The 20,436-nt window shown below is 40.0% G+C and overlaps 1 protein-coding gene across 7 annotated transcripts in view; it reads right to left on the minus strand.

The window, feature by feature from the left end:
- The window catches only part of ATE1 (arginyltransferase 1), a 126,910-nt gene that overhangs the window by 34,566 nt on the left and 71,908 nt on the right, over positions 1 to 20,436 (minus strand). For all 7 annotated transcript variants that reach the window (XM_054581626.1, XM_054581623.1, XM_054581628.1 and 4 more), the window contains one exon: positions 8,297 to 8,417. In XM_054581626.1, coding sequence (XP_054437601.1) covers positions 8,297 to 8,417 — 121 coding nt within the window. The remainder of the gene's footprint in view (positions 1 to 8,296; positions 8,418 to 20,436) is intronic.

Consider the following 20,436-nt stretch of genomic DNA (forward strand, 5'->3'; position numbering starts at 1 on the left):
ACAGAAGGAAAGGGCTCTCTCGCGTCCTGCCCATCAGGTGCAGCAGCTCCCGTGCCTGCAGGAGCCTGCTCTGCACTTGCGCGTGTGCAAGTTCAAAGTGCGGAGACCTTAACACCCAATGAGTCTCTCATCAGCTACTGGAAAACAGAAACCAGTAGACTCGTACTTCTTCCTTTGGTCCCTCAGGCGGCCATTTCTGAGCTATACGCTCCGAAGTTCCTAAACAGGACTTAACTCCAGTCCACAATGTGGTGGATACGCCACAATGACACACCCTTATACTGTCTTTTCCTCCTTCGCCAGCTCGCTCTCCCCAGTCCCCTTCACTCCTCTTCTCTGAGACCATTTCCCAAGTAAGCTGCCTGAATGAATGCAAGCCCGTAATTTGGGATCTGCTCCTGGAAAGAAACCAGGCTAAGACAGTTTCTTTAGCATTACAAGTGTTCAGATTTTCAGTTGCTTTCTTATTTTGATAAGGGTTTGTTAAACAGGTAACTTTAATTCTTTCCCCATTGTCAGCATGTCCTCCCTATTTTCAGACAAATTCATGTTGTTACCGCTGAAAATGCCACAGGTACATGAACAAGTCAAGTCTCCACTAAATGATGTCTATTTCACATGAGTGGCAGCTAGGAAAATATATTTCTTACCAAAACAGGAATTCTACCCCAGTTTCCCTGTTGATATTGAAAACATTTTGCTAACATCACATAAAAGAACATTCATAAAATAAACCAACCTTCTCATACCTTCATATTATATTGCAGGCTTATTTTTCTGCAGGGAGACTGAATATTAACATCCACAAAAGAAATTCTAAACAGTTTCATAATACCTTGCAGAGAAATGCAGAGACTCCATTCTTTCACTGCAGTTGGGTGTGACTGGTTTAAGAGACCTTGAGATTGCTAAGTCGGTCTCTGGGTCCTTACTCCAATCGTTGGTAAACATCATACTGAGCATCAAATGACACAAGTTCCAAAATAAGAGTAAGTCAGGGGATTGCTCAATTTTTGAGTCTGAGTTTCCTGCATGGCAAAATGGGCACAATACTCTCTCTCTCAAATAATTACTGAAATTAAATTAAGTAATACAGTAACTGGTACATAACCGCTCTGGATGTTCTCATGAGCGGTAGCTGTTGTGAGTCTGAGAGAGGAAGGCGAGCAGCCTCGGCCCTGAGGCTACGTGAGATCTTCCCGAAGTTCCAAAGACAGTGCTCAATGCCAGGCTCTGGGGTGACAAAAAAAAAAAAAAAGACCTACGAGCAGAGATGTCCCATTGCCATACAACCTGGGGAACCTGCTCCGCTTACAGAGCCCCGGCTGGGTCAGCCTGGCTCCTCCGCGCCCCAAACCCCCAGCAAGCCCCCCCCCGAGCCTGGACGACCCTGTAAAGCGCAGGTGTTGGCCGCCTTGCGGGGAGCCACAGTCAGGGCCACCCCACAAGCCTGTCCTGAGCGCTGCCCGAGGAGGCGGGGCCTCCTTCTGCAGCCAAAGCTCCTCTCCCATCAAAGGAGCCGAGGGAGGGTCTCAGCAACCAGGTCTCGAGAGCAATGAGGCAGCCTTGCCTGGGGGTTCAAAGCTACAATGAGAGATGCTGCTCATGGGCACCAGGTGCTGAACCTGTCGCACCAGAGACACGTCGCATCTTCCCCTGGTGAGAAATGGGAAGACTGGGAAGGAAAACCACTTCTGTTGCTGTTTTTAAATGAAGGCAACCAAATTCCCATTGGCAGGGTCTTGGGGGCATTCTGGCATCAGACTTTTAATTTTTATTTTTCCCTTTAAGTATGTTTCTCAATTAAGCTAATGATTCATGTTCTATTACCTACACAGCCACAAGTTAAACCAAGAATAATTACTGATAATTTGCACATTCAGTCAATAACAGACTCTTTTAAGGCTGATGACAAGCTTGCTGACATCCTGGGATACCATCTTTTGCCCTTCTTTATTTATTTAATCTTTAATCATTCCATCAATTGACAGAAATCACTGAATTTTTTGGCCAGGCAAAGGTTTAAAATTCTCTACCTTTACTGCTGCCTTCCAACATCTAAGAAAGTTTTCAAATTTTTTAAATTTGTTTAAAACCAGGATGCACAGAGATCATCAACGCTTAAAGAATTTCAATGCTTTTGGGGGTAGTAAAAGGTTTTACTTGCTTTACAATAAAATATCCTGGTAAGTAGGTATGTGTCTCAAAAAACGTTTAAGTACCTAGATCAGAGTATTAATAAAAGAACTCTTACTGCCATGAGTCAATGACATCAACCTTATTTTTATATAAAAGTGCCTGAAACTGATGTCCTCCAACTGTAACATAAGCACAAGCACCACCAAGAACGTATTTGGGGCCTAGAATTAAGACGCCAGAAAGCTCCCTAACACAAAAACTCGTCTCTTAAACACTGTGCAGCTTTGTCAGATAAGGTGCACAGACTGAATCACGTTTCCTCTATTTTAAGATTCACATTTTTACACACCTTCACATTCTGAAACCCAGATGCATCTTACAACCAAGAGAGGCATAGTCTGACATTTTTTTCTTTCTCAGTAGTACAGAAAATATAGGATTTAAAATTGACAATGTACCATATTCAATAAAATATTATACTTCAGCCAGCACTTAAACAGCAGGTACGGGCTTTATTTTTATTCTTTAACTGATATTTTGGGCAAACTTTTCATTATATTAAAAAAAAAAAAACGGTTTTTTTATGCCAACAGAGTAGCACTGTAAAATGCCACACATTAGAATAAGGCAAGATCAGCATTTATAGACATGTTCTGTAGCATCATGATATTTTTGAGTCTGCTAGAATGATTTTTGTTATGTATTACAGGATTAATCAAATTTAAAACCAAGTGATTGTAAAAGGAATTACTTTAAAATTTTTACCTATTCCATATAAAAAAGAGAGGGATCAGAGAAATAGTTCTTCAATTGCTAAATAAAAGTCTTAAGTCCTCTTTTCAAACCCTTTAAGAGGCATTTCGGCTGCCTCTGGCCATGGCTCTAACAGTTCTCAGTCACTGGCTCACTGCTCGTGCCTGGCTTACCGGGCAAAGACTGGCTAGTAAAAATTTGTAAAACAGTATCTTAAAAATTTCTCTGCAAGACTAGCTTTAAAACAGTTTTTAAAAATGAGAGTAGTCATTAATAACTGTTAGTTTCCCTTAATGATTTTTAGTTTTGCATTTTTAATAGAAAATGCAAATAACAAAATGTTATAATACTTCAGTCTTATGCACAAATATTGTAGGATAGACCGACTATCCTCATTAAACACCTTGCAGATGAGGGAAATCTAGTTTCTCCTTTTGAACGCACAAGTTGTATTAGTACCACACTAACATCTGGATAAGAAAGAATGTATCTGTAAAGGAGCTAAGTGAGGGAAGATAGTTCCCTCACTTAGAAAAAAAGTATCTATACAGTGATATTTTTAAGTAGATAGAAGAGGTAAACTGAAAAGTGAGGAGACTGTAACTTTCTACATTTTCCGTATCTGAACATTTGTCATATTCACCAACAACATGAGCCAAATTTCCAAACATTTCCTTGTTCTGACGTGGGGTAGGCTACAAATGGTTCTATCTCCAGCTGGCTATTGGAAGCAAAAATATATGTTTATTAAATAGGCAACAATCAAAATCATTTGTTTTGCAGCATCACATAGGTAGGTCAACCTCAAATCTAGGTTAAAAAAATTTTTACCCACACTGGTACATTTTTAGGGGCCCTTGGAAGGTCAGATAAATTTGCTTTCTTGTTTCCCAGTGATTAAGATGGCGTTTTGGCTGAGGTGCGCCCTTTCAGGGAGCGTGAACACAACAGACAGTAAGCAACACCAGGCTTGGAAAACTAGGCAAGCAAGTGCAGGGTGGAACGCTTCTGAACGACTTATATCACCCAACAGCGCAGTCAGAGTGGGGCCTGCTGCTCCTGAGGCATATGCGATAGAAACCACAGAAGGGTGGAAACCTGCCAGGGAACCACGCTAGGACAAGGAAAAAAAAAAGAATGGAGTACAGAGAGAAGAAAAGAGATAGTGGAAACAAAATAAAATAACACAGATGGAGTTCCAGGAGTTTCACAGGATCAAACTACGAGAAAGCTACTTCTATTAGTTTAGATTTTCGGCAACTACTATGTCCTAGAAATTCTCTAACTTGGGTAAATGCATAAAGCACTAAGTCAAAATTAGGTACTTTCTACACCTAATTTTGGTTATTTCTGTAACAAATCTAAATGCAATACCCTTACTAATAATTTTCAACTTAGTTATGTTACAGGCTAATTAGAAAATTTCTTGCAAACATTTCAAAGTATATATAAAAAAGTATATATAAAATCTAGACTAATCTGTGGTCAAATGATTATATATTAAAGATGATTCTAATTAGCTCCTTTGTAATAAATACTAAAAATAAGTACTTATAGAGCAACACTTGAGTTAAAATTATTTTAAATCTGATTAAAAACAAGTATTAGCTGTAATTTTTGCAATAAATAGTAACTGAAGGGCCAATGACAAAACATTCAATTACAATCTAAGGATAAATTGAGATAACATGCGGAAAAAGTGAAATGGTGCTTGGAAAATAGCATACACTCAATAAAGTTTAGTTTTTTGTAATCTGGGACCAAGAGATGTTTATCAACAATAAACACAGTATTTGTCCAACATCAAGAGTCAAATCAAATCGTAGTTCATCATGGCTCCAAAACCAACTCCAAACATCTGGTTTACTCTTTCAATGACCCTTGTAAAATACTGACACTAGCCACTGCCTGTCACATAAGTTGTGGCATTTGTTTGCCAAATGACTAAATGAATGATCAAAGTTTTTACCTTATTAAAAGTGAGAAGCAACACAAAGTATTAAGTAAAAACAACAAAAGCACGAGGCATTATTCCTGACTAGTTTTTTTCAAAAAATACATAGCGCCCTGGCCAGGCGACTCGGTTGGTTGGAGTGTCGTCCCATACACCAAGAGGCTGCAGGCCTGAGCCCCAGTAAAGGCACATACTTAAGTTGAAGGTTCACTCCCTGGTCAGAGCACGCACAGGATGCAACTGATCAATGTCTCTCTCTCTCACCGATGTTTCTCTCTCTCTCTCTCCCCACCTTCCTAAAATCAATAAGCATAGCCTCAAGGGAGGATTAAAAAAATTACACAGATACAAGCACAGAAAAAAATCAGAACGAGAGCATAAAAATATTAACAATGATCATTTTTTTATGATGAAACTATGGATCATTTAAATCTTCTTAGTAGTGGTTTTATGCATTTGGAAAAATTTTCTGCTAGTGTTCCCAGTAAATATTTTTAAAACTTTTTTTTAAAAGTAAGATGTAACTGATGCAGAAATCTTTAAATCCATCCATATCCATATTAATAGTTAGTAATTTAAAAGCAATCTAAAAGACTTTTACTTAAAAATCACTTGAGAAACTTTTGAAATCCTTTCTTCAGAGTAAGCAGAGGTCTTGAATTGAAAAACAAAAGACCTATTTATGAACAAAATCATTTCTTTAGACTTTTCCAAGTTACTTCTGTTTGTCAGTCCTTCCCCCATAGCACCTTAAAAGCAGTAAATACAATAGATTTTTATTGTTACCCAGACTCCTAGTTGAGAAATAACTATGGAATCCAAACCTCCAAAGTGCGCGTGTGTGGAGGGAAGGGAAGAACAGGGTCGCCAGAGGCTGACAGCAATTCCCAAGGGGAAATGGAACTTTCCATACAAGTGGCCACTGAGGCACCTGGGAGCCACTCTGTCTGACAGAGACCTGCGGTGACCAGCTGCGCCTTTTGGAAGCACAGAACTTTAACTACTGCAAATTTAGGGGGGAAAGCACCATGCAGACTAACAACACTGCCCGTGTTAAGCTCTGTATTTTCTCGGAGTCAGACTTTGGTCAAGTAAAAGTAAAACTGGCCCCAGAGAAGAGGACAGTTTCTCACTTACTGCCATTTAAATCTCAAATGACCACATTTCACAGCATGCTCAACACATTCCAGCATGGAACTGCGTTTTAATTTCCTAAAACCACAGGATATAAGTCTGATTTCAAATAGCGTCTGGACTGTGATATTCAATACTGATAGAACTGTATGGTATTCTCTTGAAAGTTCCAAAGATTCAGCATGTGGAAAAGGATCTTCATTTTCTTCTGTTAAAAATGAGACAACAGGCCACAAACAGAGCCACCTGTGCTGAGCCCCATGTCAGCAAACGGGATTTAATACCTACCTTGATCAGTCTCGGCCTTCCCCGGAACAAAACCTGCAACCAGTCAGCCTGGAACGACCTGGTCAGCACTACCGAGGTAAACGGCCTGACGTCCCCTAAGAAAGTGGCCTTGCCACAAACCACCAGCTCTTTGCTAGCGTAACTTGCTGGTCTCGCCCTCCTCTACCTATAAAAGTCCCCCGCTTTGTAAGAGCGCCTCATAGCTCCTCTCCATCTACTAGATGGGATGCTGCCTGATTCCTGAATCGCTGAATAAAGTAAGAGCTTTAAAATGTGCTGTTGAATTTGTTTAACACTTTGAAGCACCATTCTCAAAGGAATTTACTCCCCTGATTTTTGTAAATGAATTCTAAACAATGAATATTAAGAGCTACAGCTAATGCCATAGAAATGCAAATTAGATTATAGAAAAGAACAAGCTCATTGGGCATAGTACATAGTTGACAAAAACCAGTCGATAAGAGACAAGTTTCTTTGCCCGAAAACACTCATTAGTGCAAACTTTGGAAAATGAATTAAAATTCTGTTGACGTGAATGAATCTTTACTTGAATGTCAACTCGGTGCATGTAAATTATTCAGAAACCTTTTCAACTTTATAAAACAGGGAGCCTGTGATTGCTTTAATCTTCAAGTATTACATTAAGAAGAGAAGCAACCATTAAAACAGATCAAGAAGGAGTAACAAAAGGTGAAATTGTGTCATAAGTTTGGGAGTCAGAATGTAATTTAAGACCCTACTATTTATTCAGTTGGAAGAAACTTACAAAGATAATTATTTATATGTGAACATGAAATAATACACTAAGATGTTCATCAATTCTCTCCCTAAGGGACTGGCTCTAACCCGACCTTGAGAAAAGCTAAAGAAAAAAAGAGAGAGAGAGAGAAATCATTTTGAGAAGAGAGAATAGGCAAGTATATGCTTTCCTCTAAAATACCACTGCCTTTGGCTTTGAGCCTGAATCCAAATGTATCTTTTCATTTGATCAGAGGTGTAACTTTACTGAGAACAAAACGATGAGGTTCTGATTAATAATTTAAGGTACGGGAACTATGCAGCCCTGGTTATTCTGTGAAACCTCAGGATCTAGATAACCTGGGGCAAGCCTCCAGGCCCCCGGCCTAAGAAGGGGGGAGCTTCAAGCCACTGTCCATCAGATGCTAAGGTACAATCATGTGTAAGAAGTGCCCACACTTGATTTCCTAACAGCTGAAGATAACAAAATACAATGGTACATGCACCAATTTTTTATAAGGAAAAATCCTGATTTGTGGGGGAAAAATGCACATCTTAGAACACAAGAAACTGCTGCTGTTTCCCCCTTTGTCTTCCTACTTGATTTTTCTATTTACTCCCTCCCCGTCTCCTGGCCTTTCCAGCTCTTTCCTTCGGTTTTCCCAAACTTAGACCGCAGGTGGCTAGTAGAACAAGGTCTGCATTCTTAACAAGCGCACAGTGGGCATCTCTGGTGGGTGGTGAGGCCTCAAAGGCCAACGAAGTGCAGCGGAGGGCCCAGGAATGCCCCTCCAGGGAGAACACGCCCGGCACCTCGACACAACCAGCACAGGCACCTGGAGGGCGGCAGGGCGGGGCCTGAGTAACAAGCCATGGCGCACCAGGGAGGGTGAGACACGGGGAGGGTCCAGAACTGCACACGCGTTCAGAGAGAGGGGTCGGCGCCAATAACGACAAACTCCAAGGAGACTAAGTAATCTACTGAACAATTTTTATGCACTGTAATAGTTGTAAAAGTAATAGATAATGAAGTCAGCCCTCAAAGCATGATGTAAAAACTAGCCCAACAAGGGAAGCTTGGTATGCTAAGCAGCATAAGCACATGAGGTTTCTGCAAACCTGAATGTTGTCTGTGTGCACGTGGTCCCTCTAGCTCACACACACACACACGTGCACTCACGCACACGCTGCAATATACAGAAAACTACCTGGACCCTGTGCAGGATCACAGCCACAGGAATTCTAAAAACCAAGCCAAGGATTTCCAGTCGAGCTCTGTTCCACACATACCTGCCTCGGGGTCCTGGTTGAAGCGGCAGTACTTGGAGTTCTCGAGTGCAGGCAGGCACTGCTCGATGGGCACCCACACGTAGGTCTCGGGACACAACAAATCGGAAGGTCTGTAATGACCCTGGAGACGTGAGGAAAAAGACACCGGCATTACTGACACAGTGACTTCTTAGCTACAAGGCTCCAGAGTTCCAGGGAAGGTTTTAATCAGAAATTTAAATGAAGTCAACCAGAAACAGCTTTACTCTTAAGTACTAAACAGACTATCAGGAACTGCATTCTCATCTCAAGAATGCACATTTTATCCAAAGGCTCTTTAAAAGTAACACATGACCATTTGGGAATGCTTGCACAGATCTGGAAGATTTAGAGTTTCTACTATCTTTTGGAAGAAATAATTAACATATGATTCTTGCAGAGTTGATGGCTAAGAATCCTCATTTTCAAAATCAAGTTGTCTTTTAAATGCTGGTTAATAACACAGTGAAATTTCTTTCCGTATATGAGAGCATTATAATTTATATATGAAGTAAATTTATTGTCCTAAATAGAATTTCATTAGCCTTAGTCACAAATTTTTGAATTTGTAGACTCAGTTGATAATATTCATTTCATTCTAATATATTAAAAAGTGCTGTCTTGTGCCCTGGCCAAATAGTTCAGCTGATCAGAGCACCATCCCGATACGCTGAGGTTGCAGGTTTGATCCCCAGTCAGGGCAAACACAAGAATCAAATAAAGAAGGCATAAATAGGTCAAACAGCAAATCAATGTCTCGCTCTCTCTCCCTCCCTTCCTCTCTCTCTCTATAAAATCAATAAATTTTTTTAAAGTACTGTCTTGTCAACATACTTCCATGAGCAATCTAAAGGTATCAATGTAAATAAAGAGAAATCTAAAAACATTACAGAAATTTCAAAGGAACATCGGTGATAATAAACCTCTAAAGTTGCTTCAAACATTTTTTCTATTTTAGAAAAAATGATTTATATATTTATAAGCCAATTATGTACCCCAGGTCTAAAACAAAGATTATACAACAGATGCTAAAGAATAAAATATTATTCACCTAAGGGTAATTTGGTGGACAACATTTACTGAAAAATTTCAGAAATTTCAAAATAGGCTAAAATTTTAAATGTCTTTTCTCTAAATTTTAAAATCCAGAATTCATTAAAATCTAGACATTTTTCCGATTTTTTATTATTATAACCTAGATAAACATATATGCAAATATAAAACCAGAACAAACTTTTTACTATACAATGCTCTTTTACTATACAGAATGCTTACCCATGTTACATAATCCTTTATTTTCTACTCTACTCTATTTCATTTAAAAAAAAAAACATTACAAAGAATACTGCTACCAAAGGGCTTAGCACTGTTACATACAACAGCTTCACCTCAGAAAGGACTCTATAACCAGCCTGCTGTGTGCTGGTAACTATAGGAAGCATCACTCAGACATAAAACGAACACCATGTCTTCTCAGAATTCAAAGCGCTCAGGAATAATCTAACAAAGAGACTACATAAAATGTGCTCAAACAAATTAATTCCTGCTTGAGAGGTTGGGAGAGAGTTCAAGGGGAATGTGGAGTGTTACTGGGGACTCAGCAGATGACTAGATTAGGGCGTGGGCAGGGAGGTAAGCAAGGAGAGCTCCCTAGATGAAGGTTACAGCGTGAACAAAGCCACAGAGTTGGGCCTAGCACAACTCTGGGAAACAGGAAATGGCTGGGCTCTGCAGAAATGCAAAGGGAGGTTGGGATCACATTCTGTGGAGCCTCAAATGTCATGTCTTGGAGTTTATTCTAGAAGAAACGGGAATGCTTGCTGGCTGAGAGAGCAAGTGTGTAAGGATGACTACCAGAACTCAGGTTTCTGATGGATCTTCCCAGAGTATTTACTGAATTGCTGATGCCTCACTGCCCTACGCAGGGTAGCTCCAAGTGGTCCACACGCTTACCTATTATTATAATTCGTAACAGAGAAGTATTTAAATAAGTAATTTACTTAGGAAGTGTGACGTAGCCAGATATTCCACTGATGACATCTCATCAAAAGCAATGGTATTCTCTCCATTAATTTAGAAACTGTTTTGGGGGAAGGGACAGGATTATGTGAATCTGTTCATAATATTAACGAATCTGAAAACATACACAGCAGTCTAAATCAGTGGTTCTAAATCGTTTTTTTTTCCCTTTTTGATTATAAACCATTCTGAAAATCTAATGAGGGTTAATAAAGCTACATACAAAAGCTAAACATATAAAACTTCCGGGGGCGGGGGGAATAAAGGAGTACATTTTCTTGCAGAATACAAAAACTTCTTAGTACACAAAAAAGAACCATAGAAGAAAAAACTGATAAAGTAGGGTTCATCAAAATTACATACTGCCTTCAAAAAATTATTAAAAAAATGAAGCCAAAGACTGGGGAGCTATTAACAAAACATATATCAGGCAACAGATTTGTATTGAAAACATGTAATTTAACAACCAATAATAAGAACAATGCAATTTTTTTTAAAAAGGCAAAAGACAAACACTTCACTACAGTTACACAAATGTCTAATAAGCACACGAAAAGATGTTCAATATCAGCTACTAGAAAAACAAATAAAACCGTAAGATACCACTGAAGACTCACTAGAATGGCTAAAATAAAAAAGACTGAAAAACAAGTTTTGGCAAGGATTTGGACTACCCAGAACTTGGAAACGGCTGATGTAAAATGGTGCAACCATTTGGGGAAAATATTCTCGCATATTTCTATCATTGGTGATTGTGTCTAGGATAAATCCCTTGAGCTGGAATAGTTGGGTGCCAGGGTTTTAAGCTTTTGAGCACGAAACTACTTCCCACAGGAGTCTTGCCACTTTATAATCCCATCAGCAGCATGACGGACGCACGCACTCATTTCCCCACATGCCTTCCGACCCAGGACACTACCGAAACTGTTGATCTTTGCCAATGTGAGAAATGGCAGTTCACAGTGGCTTTAAACGTGCATTAAGCATCTTTCCACGTGTTTAAAGAAATTTGTTTTTCCTTTTATATAAGGTTGGCCCACTGTGTTGTTACATTTCAGGTCTTTTCTTATTAAGAACTCTTTATATATTAAGGAAATTAACTCTTAATGTGTAAAATATGTTGGATTTTCCTAGTTTACGTGTCTTTTGACTCTATGCTGTGCTCTTTGTCATGTTAAAGTCTAATAAGTGGTAAAAAAAATATGAGTTTTTAAAAATGGTGTCTGGATTTTCCAATATAATTAAAAAGGCCACTACCACTCAAATATTATAAAAACATTTTCATGTTTTTTTCCTAGTACTTCTATGGTTTCATAATTTTACATTTATGCTCCATCTGGAATTTATTTTGGTGTAAGGTAGAAGAAAAGGATCCAACCTAATTTCTTTCAGATGTTTACCAAATGGCCTCAACATCATTTTCTGAACAATCGTCATTTCCCCCAGTGATTTAAAATATCTTTTTGATAGCTTACTAAATTTCCACATATATTTATATCTCCTTCTGGACTTTCTATTTATTCTGTTACACTGATCTGTCTACTTATATGCCTGTGCCACACAGTTTTAACTCTTAAAGTTTTATATTATATTTTAGTACCCAGTAGATTTGTCCCCCGCCCACTGCTATTTGCTGAATTTTCTGGCTCTTTTTGCTTAATTTTTCTAGGACTCTATATTTAGTATATAAAAATATTACGAATATGAACAAGAAAATAGTAATAAAAATGGAATGATCTATCTCCCTATTGTGATGGCAAAACATAAGAGAATGCCAAGAATGTCCAGTAAAAAGAAAATACATGTACCATGTTAAGTTTTAAAAAATCCCAAACCTAAATGACATCATTTTCTAATTTAAGCTGGACCTTAGTGCTGACTAAGATGCACAGATCAAATATTGAGAGGGCTTGAGGGGAGCAGGCTTCAACTTTGAGCCTTCCCGGTTAAAACGGACCCATTTCATGTGGATATGCAGATTCAACAACAGCCCACAGAACCCAGTGTCTGGATTTAACAGTGACGCTAATGGAAAACGCTCAGTCAACGAACATCACCTGGACCTTCACTATGTAACAGGTGCTAGGTGCTGGAAAGAGGTCAGTCCACTGGCACTGACTGGCCTGGGCGAGGCCTGCACAGGAATATACCAAACGTGACCATGCAAACTGTCCTAAGGGCCTAAGGTCTCACAGCGTTCTTTTTTAAGGCAATATTCGCTCATAACAATGGGTGAGAGAATTTATTTTTAACTCTTTAAATACTTAGTTTATCTCACTGAAAAACCATAAATGTACTCATTTTAACTTCTGTTCATCATCAAAATCAGATTCATACGTTAGGTTAAAACATTATTTTTTTCCCTAAGTACAGGGTTGTTACAGTGCTACAAATATTCTCTCAAGCTGTCAAAGAATTCAAAGAATTTTATGAAATAAAGCACTTTGAAATGTTGTGCTTTAAACTTAGCTGGTTGAGAGCTAAGTGACCGAAGTGCTTAAAGTTCAATTTAAAGTCGCCACCACACCAATGAAAAAATGCAGGGTTTGAAAGACACCCTGCCTTTTCAGCTAGGGTAGGAAAATGAGAAATGTCTGTATTAAGAATGTAATTACTTAAGGATTTGGACATACTTTCCCGTGTTCAGAAGAAGAGAATACTTAATCAACCTCTAAGTACATTCATTCATACTGGAACAATGAGGTAAAAGCAGATTAATTCCTTGCTAGGGAGACTTTTGGTAAATAAGAAATTTGAGTTACCACAGATTTTTAAAGTGCTCAAAATTCTGAAGTGGCCTGACAGGGCTAGCTCACAATTTTTGAGAGCATTCTTTCAGTGTGATCTACAACTGCGGAAGATGCGCGCTAGACACCCCCCCCCCACCCCCGCAACCCCCTCAGAAACACCCGAGGAGGACAGCGCCACAATGTCACCGCACCGCGCAGGGCACGCGGCCGAGGAGGGAGGCTGCGGGCAGGACGATGCAGTTCAAGGTAAGATGCCCAGAAAAGGGGAAGCTATCTTCTAAAAAGCCTAAAAACAGAGGAGGGAATGCGTATTTTTCATTGCTAAATTAGTTTCTGGTGAGGAAGAACTACTCCATTCAAAGTCCTCAAAGGGAAGTAAACTGTGATCTGTAACATCACCAATTATTACCACTTCCGTGGCTGCTTACAAACTGCTCTAGAACTGAAAACAAACCAAAAACCAAGTGCTTCTGTACTCTGAATTGCCACAGAAAAGTGAACGTTTTGCTCAGAATATGACCGTAGTAGTCAATGGTTTTATTTTCTTCAAAGAAAACCACTCAATCTGTAAAATCCAAATTATACTATACTTCTCCCCACACAAAAAAAGAGAAAAAAACCCCAAAATATGATTATAATATTTCAATCAACTTTACTAGGTTGTACATAGAAGTACAAAAAAATGTCCAAGTTAAATCTAAAACACTGGGAGAAAGAAATCTAGCTAAATACATTTCTTGCTCTATTTCTATTAAAACTAACTGCTTCTTCTGGAAAAGACCATACAATTTTTGTTTTTGGCCAATGAAACAAACAGTTCTCTTCACTTGCATGCTTTGACCATAATTTGAAGAGCATTATCATATTATCTAATTTTCTACCCTATAAAAGAATCACAAAATAAATTATATGGAGAGTATCTTAGTTTAACAAACTTGCAGTACTCATAATTCAGCCTAAAAATTATATTCACTTTGGCAGCCAGAAGTTATAAACACTTCACCATCACTTCTTAATGAATATAGTGAACACAGGTATCTAAAGTGCATATAAAAGGGATGGGTATACGGAAATCTTTTATTTCAGAATCAAGGTAACTTCAGCAAGTTCTCAAGAAAACACGACCGATCACACTGAGAGACACTTTCCCTCAGTTAAGGTATAACAAGTTAGCAACCTGGATTTTCAGAAGTAAAAGTTACATTAAGGAGATGGAAAAGGGGGGAAATGGTTCAAGCAAACCCTGGTAATCAATTTCTTTTATTATTTTTAAAGATGTAATTCTCATAACATAAAAGTCACCCCTGAAAAGTAGAAAATGCAGCAGTGTTTAGTGTATTTGCAAGGTGTGCAATCAATACCCCTACATAATTCCGTAACGCTTTCATCAATCTGAAAAGAAACCCTGTCCCCATCCACTGGCAGTTGCTCCCCAATCGCTCTCCCTACCACTGACCCACTGGCAACCCATCCTGAAGTGAAATGCTGGTCCACACAGCCACGCCTCCCGTCTGGGGCGGAGCAAGGGCCCAAGCCCGGCCCCGCCGCCTCGCACTCCGTCCCTTCCTCACTCCGTCCCTTCCTCGGCTGCCCCCGGGGGGCGCGCCCGGCCGCTCCCGGCCGCTCCCACCTCAGGGCTTCTGACTGTCCTCTCTCCTGGTCTTACAGGCGTTCCCCCCAGCTGCTCCGTCGTCTACTTGAAGTTCCTGCCCAAATGCCTCAGTGAAGCCCACCTACAATATGTCTTCCACAGGGCTTACTCCTTCCAACGCTCCTGCTGACTCACTCACTCGCTGTGTCTATCAGAAACTCGCTGGAACGCAGAGATCAGGGTAGTTGTGGTCTGATTTGTTCACTGACAGATCCCAGAGCCTGCTCAGTAAGTAACTGCGGGGTGAACGAACAATGACTCCAGTACACTTCACCCATCCATTTTCTCCTTCCTTCTCCAAATGCAACAGATAGTACCTCAATATGCAATAAGCCCTGCTTATTGACAGGGCTCACATGAACCAATCAGCGTTCGTGGAACCTGTGTTCTTGATGCAGCCCCGCCATGTTTTTATTGTATAAGAATAGTTCCCAACCTTTATAGGAGTTCAATGGGTTATCAAATACTGAAAGTATAAAAACACTATCATGAAAGGATCTACAAGAGTTACTGAAATTAAAAACGGGTTCTCATACTCAGGAAGGTTAGAAACTACTAATTCATGTCAATTTAGGTTTTGTTCCTCAAAGCTGAAAATACTTTTTTCCTTATTTCACGGGCATACACGTCCTGTTTTTCATACTGTTTCGTTTTTTAAAAAGGAGGGGGAAATGCGACTGGAGAAAACGCCTCCTCATCTGCTCAGAGTTGGGCAGTGACAATAACAATAATGAGTTCTCCGTGTGTTTGTTAAGAACACAGTCCTCCTCACAACTCTACATATCTGAATTAAATCTCATAATCTTCCGAAAGTAATCAAAACAGACACGTCTATTGTACAGACAGAATGAGATCATGTAATAGTAGTGATAAACTCAGAGCTAGACTTCCAATTCCCATTCTCTTTCTATACCTACATTTTAAAACAGTCACAACTGTTTAAAGGGTTTTCAAAATTACTTCCAAAAGTCCTGGAAATCGTAACTCAGTTCAGTCTGCACAGGCACTGGGCGCAGCACCGAGGACGAGATGGAACGAGCCGGAGGCGGCTGTGTGCTGCGGCTCTGGCGGCCCGTGCGAACGCAGGTGCCGGGCGCGAGGCCAAGGCGGCACAAAGGAGCTGCCAGGGAAGAGGGCGTGGGCCACAGCGCAGAGAAGGGCACGTGGACCACGCAAGCACTCGGGTGGGACACGCGGAAACCGCCAGCTAGCTCGGAGAGGCCTCAGAATAGGTGTCTTCTGCAGCGAGCCCACGTCTGAGTAGCACCATGGTTGGAAAAAAATTAGGCAATTACCAAAAGCAAATACAGATACAAGACCTACAAAGCCGTCTCCCTCCGGAGCTCCCACATACACGTCTGTCAAAACTTCACTGAGTAGGAAATGAAATGAGAAACAACTGTTTCAACTCTACCGATTAGTATGTGGTCCTGAGTCTAGGGTTTGTGGAAGCTTCAAAAATAAATGTATCTTTAGCTTTACATTCAAAATGTTAATGTTAGGTTACTTATATATAACAGTGACTCGATCTTTTCTCAGAACAAATGCCAGTTTCCATAAATTCAAATTTATTACCAGTAGGTAGCTTTCTTCTTAATACAGAATGATGTATGGGAAGCAACTTTCAAGTTCATGAATAGATCCTATTGTAACTTGGTATTATCTGGAGAAATGCTATGAAACCCATGGTTTTAAAATTACATTCTTGTTTCTTTCATCTTATTACATCTTCCTAGATTCCTATGGAAGTACTTCTTACAATTGAATGTAAAACTGATCAAAAATGAAAGAAAAGCTTATTATTATTTACATTATAATGAAAAATTCCCTATAACAATCCTGAAGAAAGCACTGAAATAACTACCCCTTTTAAAACCAATTCATAGTGTTAAAAGGTCTACTCTTTGATTATAGTAAATGCAAAATATATTATTTTAATTTCGAAAAGGCTTTAACATCTTTAAAAATCTCTTTTGTCCTTCACAAGACATAGTAAACCACTATGTATTCAGAGGTTTTGCAAATTTGCTTGCAAAACAGACATGAAAGAATTCTCCTTAAATATTACATTTTTCTTTGTATAAGTTTAAACAACATGCAAATGCGAAGTTACTTCTTTAATTAAAGAATTTGAGACTGTTATTTTTCTCAGAAAAAAAGAAAATCAGGGAAAAGAAAAGCTTTCATATGATATTCACCCAAGTGAGCATTCTTGGCTTTTAATTGGAAACATCTGGGGATGGGCTTGGCCGATTGCAATAAAATTGAAGTTACCAATTCACACCCTGCCATTTTGAGGGTATTTTGTTTTTACAGTTTTCAAATTAAAACCAAACGGACTTTCCTTTGAACTCCAGTCCTGAAGCAAAGATCTTTATGAGATTTCACTCTCAAAAACACTTTATAAATATTTTGAAAAATATGAAGGATTTCGTGAGTACTTGAGAAAAGGATAAACCAGCAGTTTGTTTTGAAAGTTGAAAGTTCAAATTAAATTAAAATGTAACAACGTTCAAAGACAATATTATTTCAATACAGAGAAAGAGAAAGAGAGAGAGAGAGAGAGAGAGAGAGAGAGAACCAGTAGCACTGAACAAAAAGAAAGGCTAAAGTCTTTTATCAGGTAAAGCTTTTACAGGTATCCCATGTTTTTTACAATAAACCTATACTGATTTTACTAAAACCAATTACTTAAAGAGAAGCTCTAACACTACACAAACAAAAACAGTTCACAACAATCCGTCAGAGTGGGCTGTATCTCAGAGAAAGGAGAAAAGAATGAGGCCTTATTGAACCCAGTCTTTTCCCTGAAAGGCAACACCCACGGAGTCCCATCCACGAAGCGCCACAGCAGACCCCTTGCTCCCTGATTTCGTTACATAAACAGAGACTGACTTATCAGTCCCCAAGAGAGTGCTTGAGAAGTAACTCTAGCTGCTCTGTCTTCAGAAACTGTGTTTGGACTGTGCCACGCTCGGCCGGCGAGGCGAGCTGAGACCAGGAAGACAAAGGGCCTAAGCACCTGAATCCATTTGTGGTCCTCAGATTCTGAAAGCCAACAGATGCGCTCCATGTGCTGCCAGGCTGGCTTTGAAAACTTAAAAATACATATTTTTTCCACTGACAAACAAAAGTGATGGTATTCCGTGTTTCTTTAATTAAAATCCAAGGGTTCACAAAGGATCCAGAACTTACTTTAAAGCTTCCTTAAGACCGGGCTATTTATTTTACTATTAGAGAATAATAGAGAATAAAGATTCTAATTCAGCTTTAATCACAATCTTTGCTTTTATTTTGGCAACCCTGGGTTAATCTTCTCTTCTAGAAAATACAAAGAAAGCTTGTGAAGAAAAGATTCAGGGAATCAACTTACAGCCCAAATTTAATTTCAAACTCAAGGGTCATAAGTTGAAAAGGATGAAAAGAAAGAAGAAAAAGAAAGAAATAAAATGAAAGATTAACACAAAGGAAATAATGAATGAAAAGTAAAATCCAAAGCTTCTTTAATTTCTGGTGAACATTAAATATTTAAATGGGTATTTGTGTATGTGTGTGCTTACCAATAAATTAAACTTGGCCTTCGCCATATGGATAAAACAATCAGTGTAGGTGTTTGCTTTTTCAGGCGACTGCTGGGAGAACGGCGCTGAGAGTCCCTGGCTCTGCCGCTGCCACGAAGTGGCGCCATCCTTACCTGCACGGCAGTGAGGGGCTGACTCCCAGGCCTCCCTGGTGAGCCTATCTCCCTGCTGCCCTCAGAGGGAAATGGCTGTGTCAGTTCTCCATCTACCCTTTCTGGCTCTCTGACATCTGTAATAAAGTAGCATGATTCCTTTTTAAAGCAAAAAAATTTCAGAAGTCTGTAATTTCAAGTACAGCTGATGAGAAGTTACAGAAGAGAAAAAGCCACTACAAATTCATTAATGCTTTGAAATGAGCTTAGATTTTACTAAGCACAAGAAACCCACATATGCCTGTGAACGACAGTGCTGTCCTCACATGTTTACTAGTCCGTATCCACAGTGTGCACACGCAGCCACAGCCTGCTCGCCCCTGGTCCGGAGGGACCGCGGGCATGGAGCGTAGGGCACACAGGTGCCCCTCAGCCCCGCGGCCTCCTGCCCAGGCGTACCGGTTGTGTGGCCTGCGGGGGCAGGGAGACCCCTCATCTGCTTTAATGCCTACTGCACATTTGAAACCGAGTTCCTTGGACTCGGCTTCACCTCACCACCAGCCCGTCGCCCCATCCCCCAGCAGAATTCCCCTCCCCGCGTCCCCCATTCCTGCAAGGCAGCAGGTAATTTATTAAATTTCTACCACCTGCCAGGCTCCATGCTAACGTCATGGGCACGCCACAGTGAACAAAAGGACTGCTAGTTTCAGTTCTCCGGGACCCCTATGGAAACATGTCATTATGTACTACAGCAAATACATGAAGAAAAAGTCCATCGGATAGTGCAACAGGGGGCCCTACTTTAGACTGAGAGGGTAGGGCAGCGCTGCGCTGCTAGGGGCCATAGGGGCGCTGCAGAAATCTCCAGAGCACAGTGCCATCTGCTGCGCTGTCTCCACGCCGGGCTGCCCTTACTTCCATACCATCTCCCCTCCCTTCTCCACAGTCCCAACCTGAAGCTGCCCAAGAGCTGGAAAAGGCAGCGTTCCTTTGCCTTCCTCATGCCTGGGCTGGAAGACTCGTAGGGACTGAGTTCTCAATACATGCTTACTGAGTATTTATCAAATTAATCTAAATTGTGTCATACTTTATTCCTTAACAATAGAAAGTCAGACAATTTTAAAACTAGAAGAGACTTAGACCTCCCTAGGTAGTATTCAATCTCATTTTAATATTTAAAAAAGGGGGATCGGAGAGAAAAATTAACCTTAAGGCCAATTAGTTAAGTGACTTACTGGCAAAGCTATGATTAGAAGTTTAATCTCAATAATTTCTTTCTGTTAAAATTTCCAAGCTAAAATCAGACATTAAGATTGAACACCTGAAGTGCATCAGCAAAGCCCTATGTTCTTGCTTGTGAAGATTTGACTAATTTGAGTCATTTAGGGTCTGGACCCTTTAGAAACATATCACAGGCTCTCTTTTCAACATTCTTTTTAAGTTGATATGCCTTGAGTCAAACAAATGCTAAAAACAGTTCATGAAAAACACACAGCTTTAATAAAGTCAGTAGGCTGTCTCTGATTGATCATGTCTCTAACTAAAGCTATTATATTTTTCCAGTAAACATTTTTCAATGCCTGAAAACCTTAATCGTAAAAGTCTGTTTAATTACACCCATGAGGGAAATGAGAAGTTAGCTATAACCTCATATTTATCCCAGGGGTGTGATCTTTGGTAATCATTCCTTTTTTCCTGCCTGATGGAAAATTCATCACAAATGATTTAAATGCTTCAAGTTCACGGATAACCTTTCCCCCCTCAACTGTGCAGCAGTAGGAGTCCTGGGGGAATTCAGATCCTATCGCCTGAATGTCACCGGTACCCTGCCTGCCTCTTGCAAGGGAGGACGCAGCGGAAGGCGGATGCAACAGCTCCGAGGAACACCCCCACTTCAGCAAGCCCCACAGATGTCGAGGAGACTGCTTCCTCCCTTCCTCAATGATCGTTTATGTAATTATGAAGAAACACAGCCACTTTTAACTTAAACATAGTTATTCACAGAGCGGGCAAATCAAGTCCATTCACA

This window comes from Pteronotus mesoamericanus, unplaced genomic scaffold (genome assembly GCF_021234165.1).
Source record: "Pteronotus mesoamericanus isolate MK-2021 breed Mesoamerican mustached bat unplaced genomic scaffold, CSHL_Meso_final contig_657, whole genome shotgun sequence".
Classification (NCBI taxonomy): domain Eukaryota; kingdom Metazoa; phylum Chordata; class Mammalia; order Chiroptera; family Mormoopidae; genus Pteronotus; species Pteronotus mesoamericanus.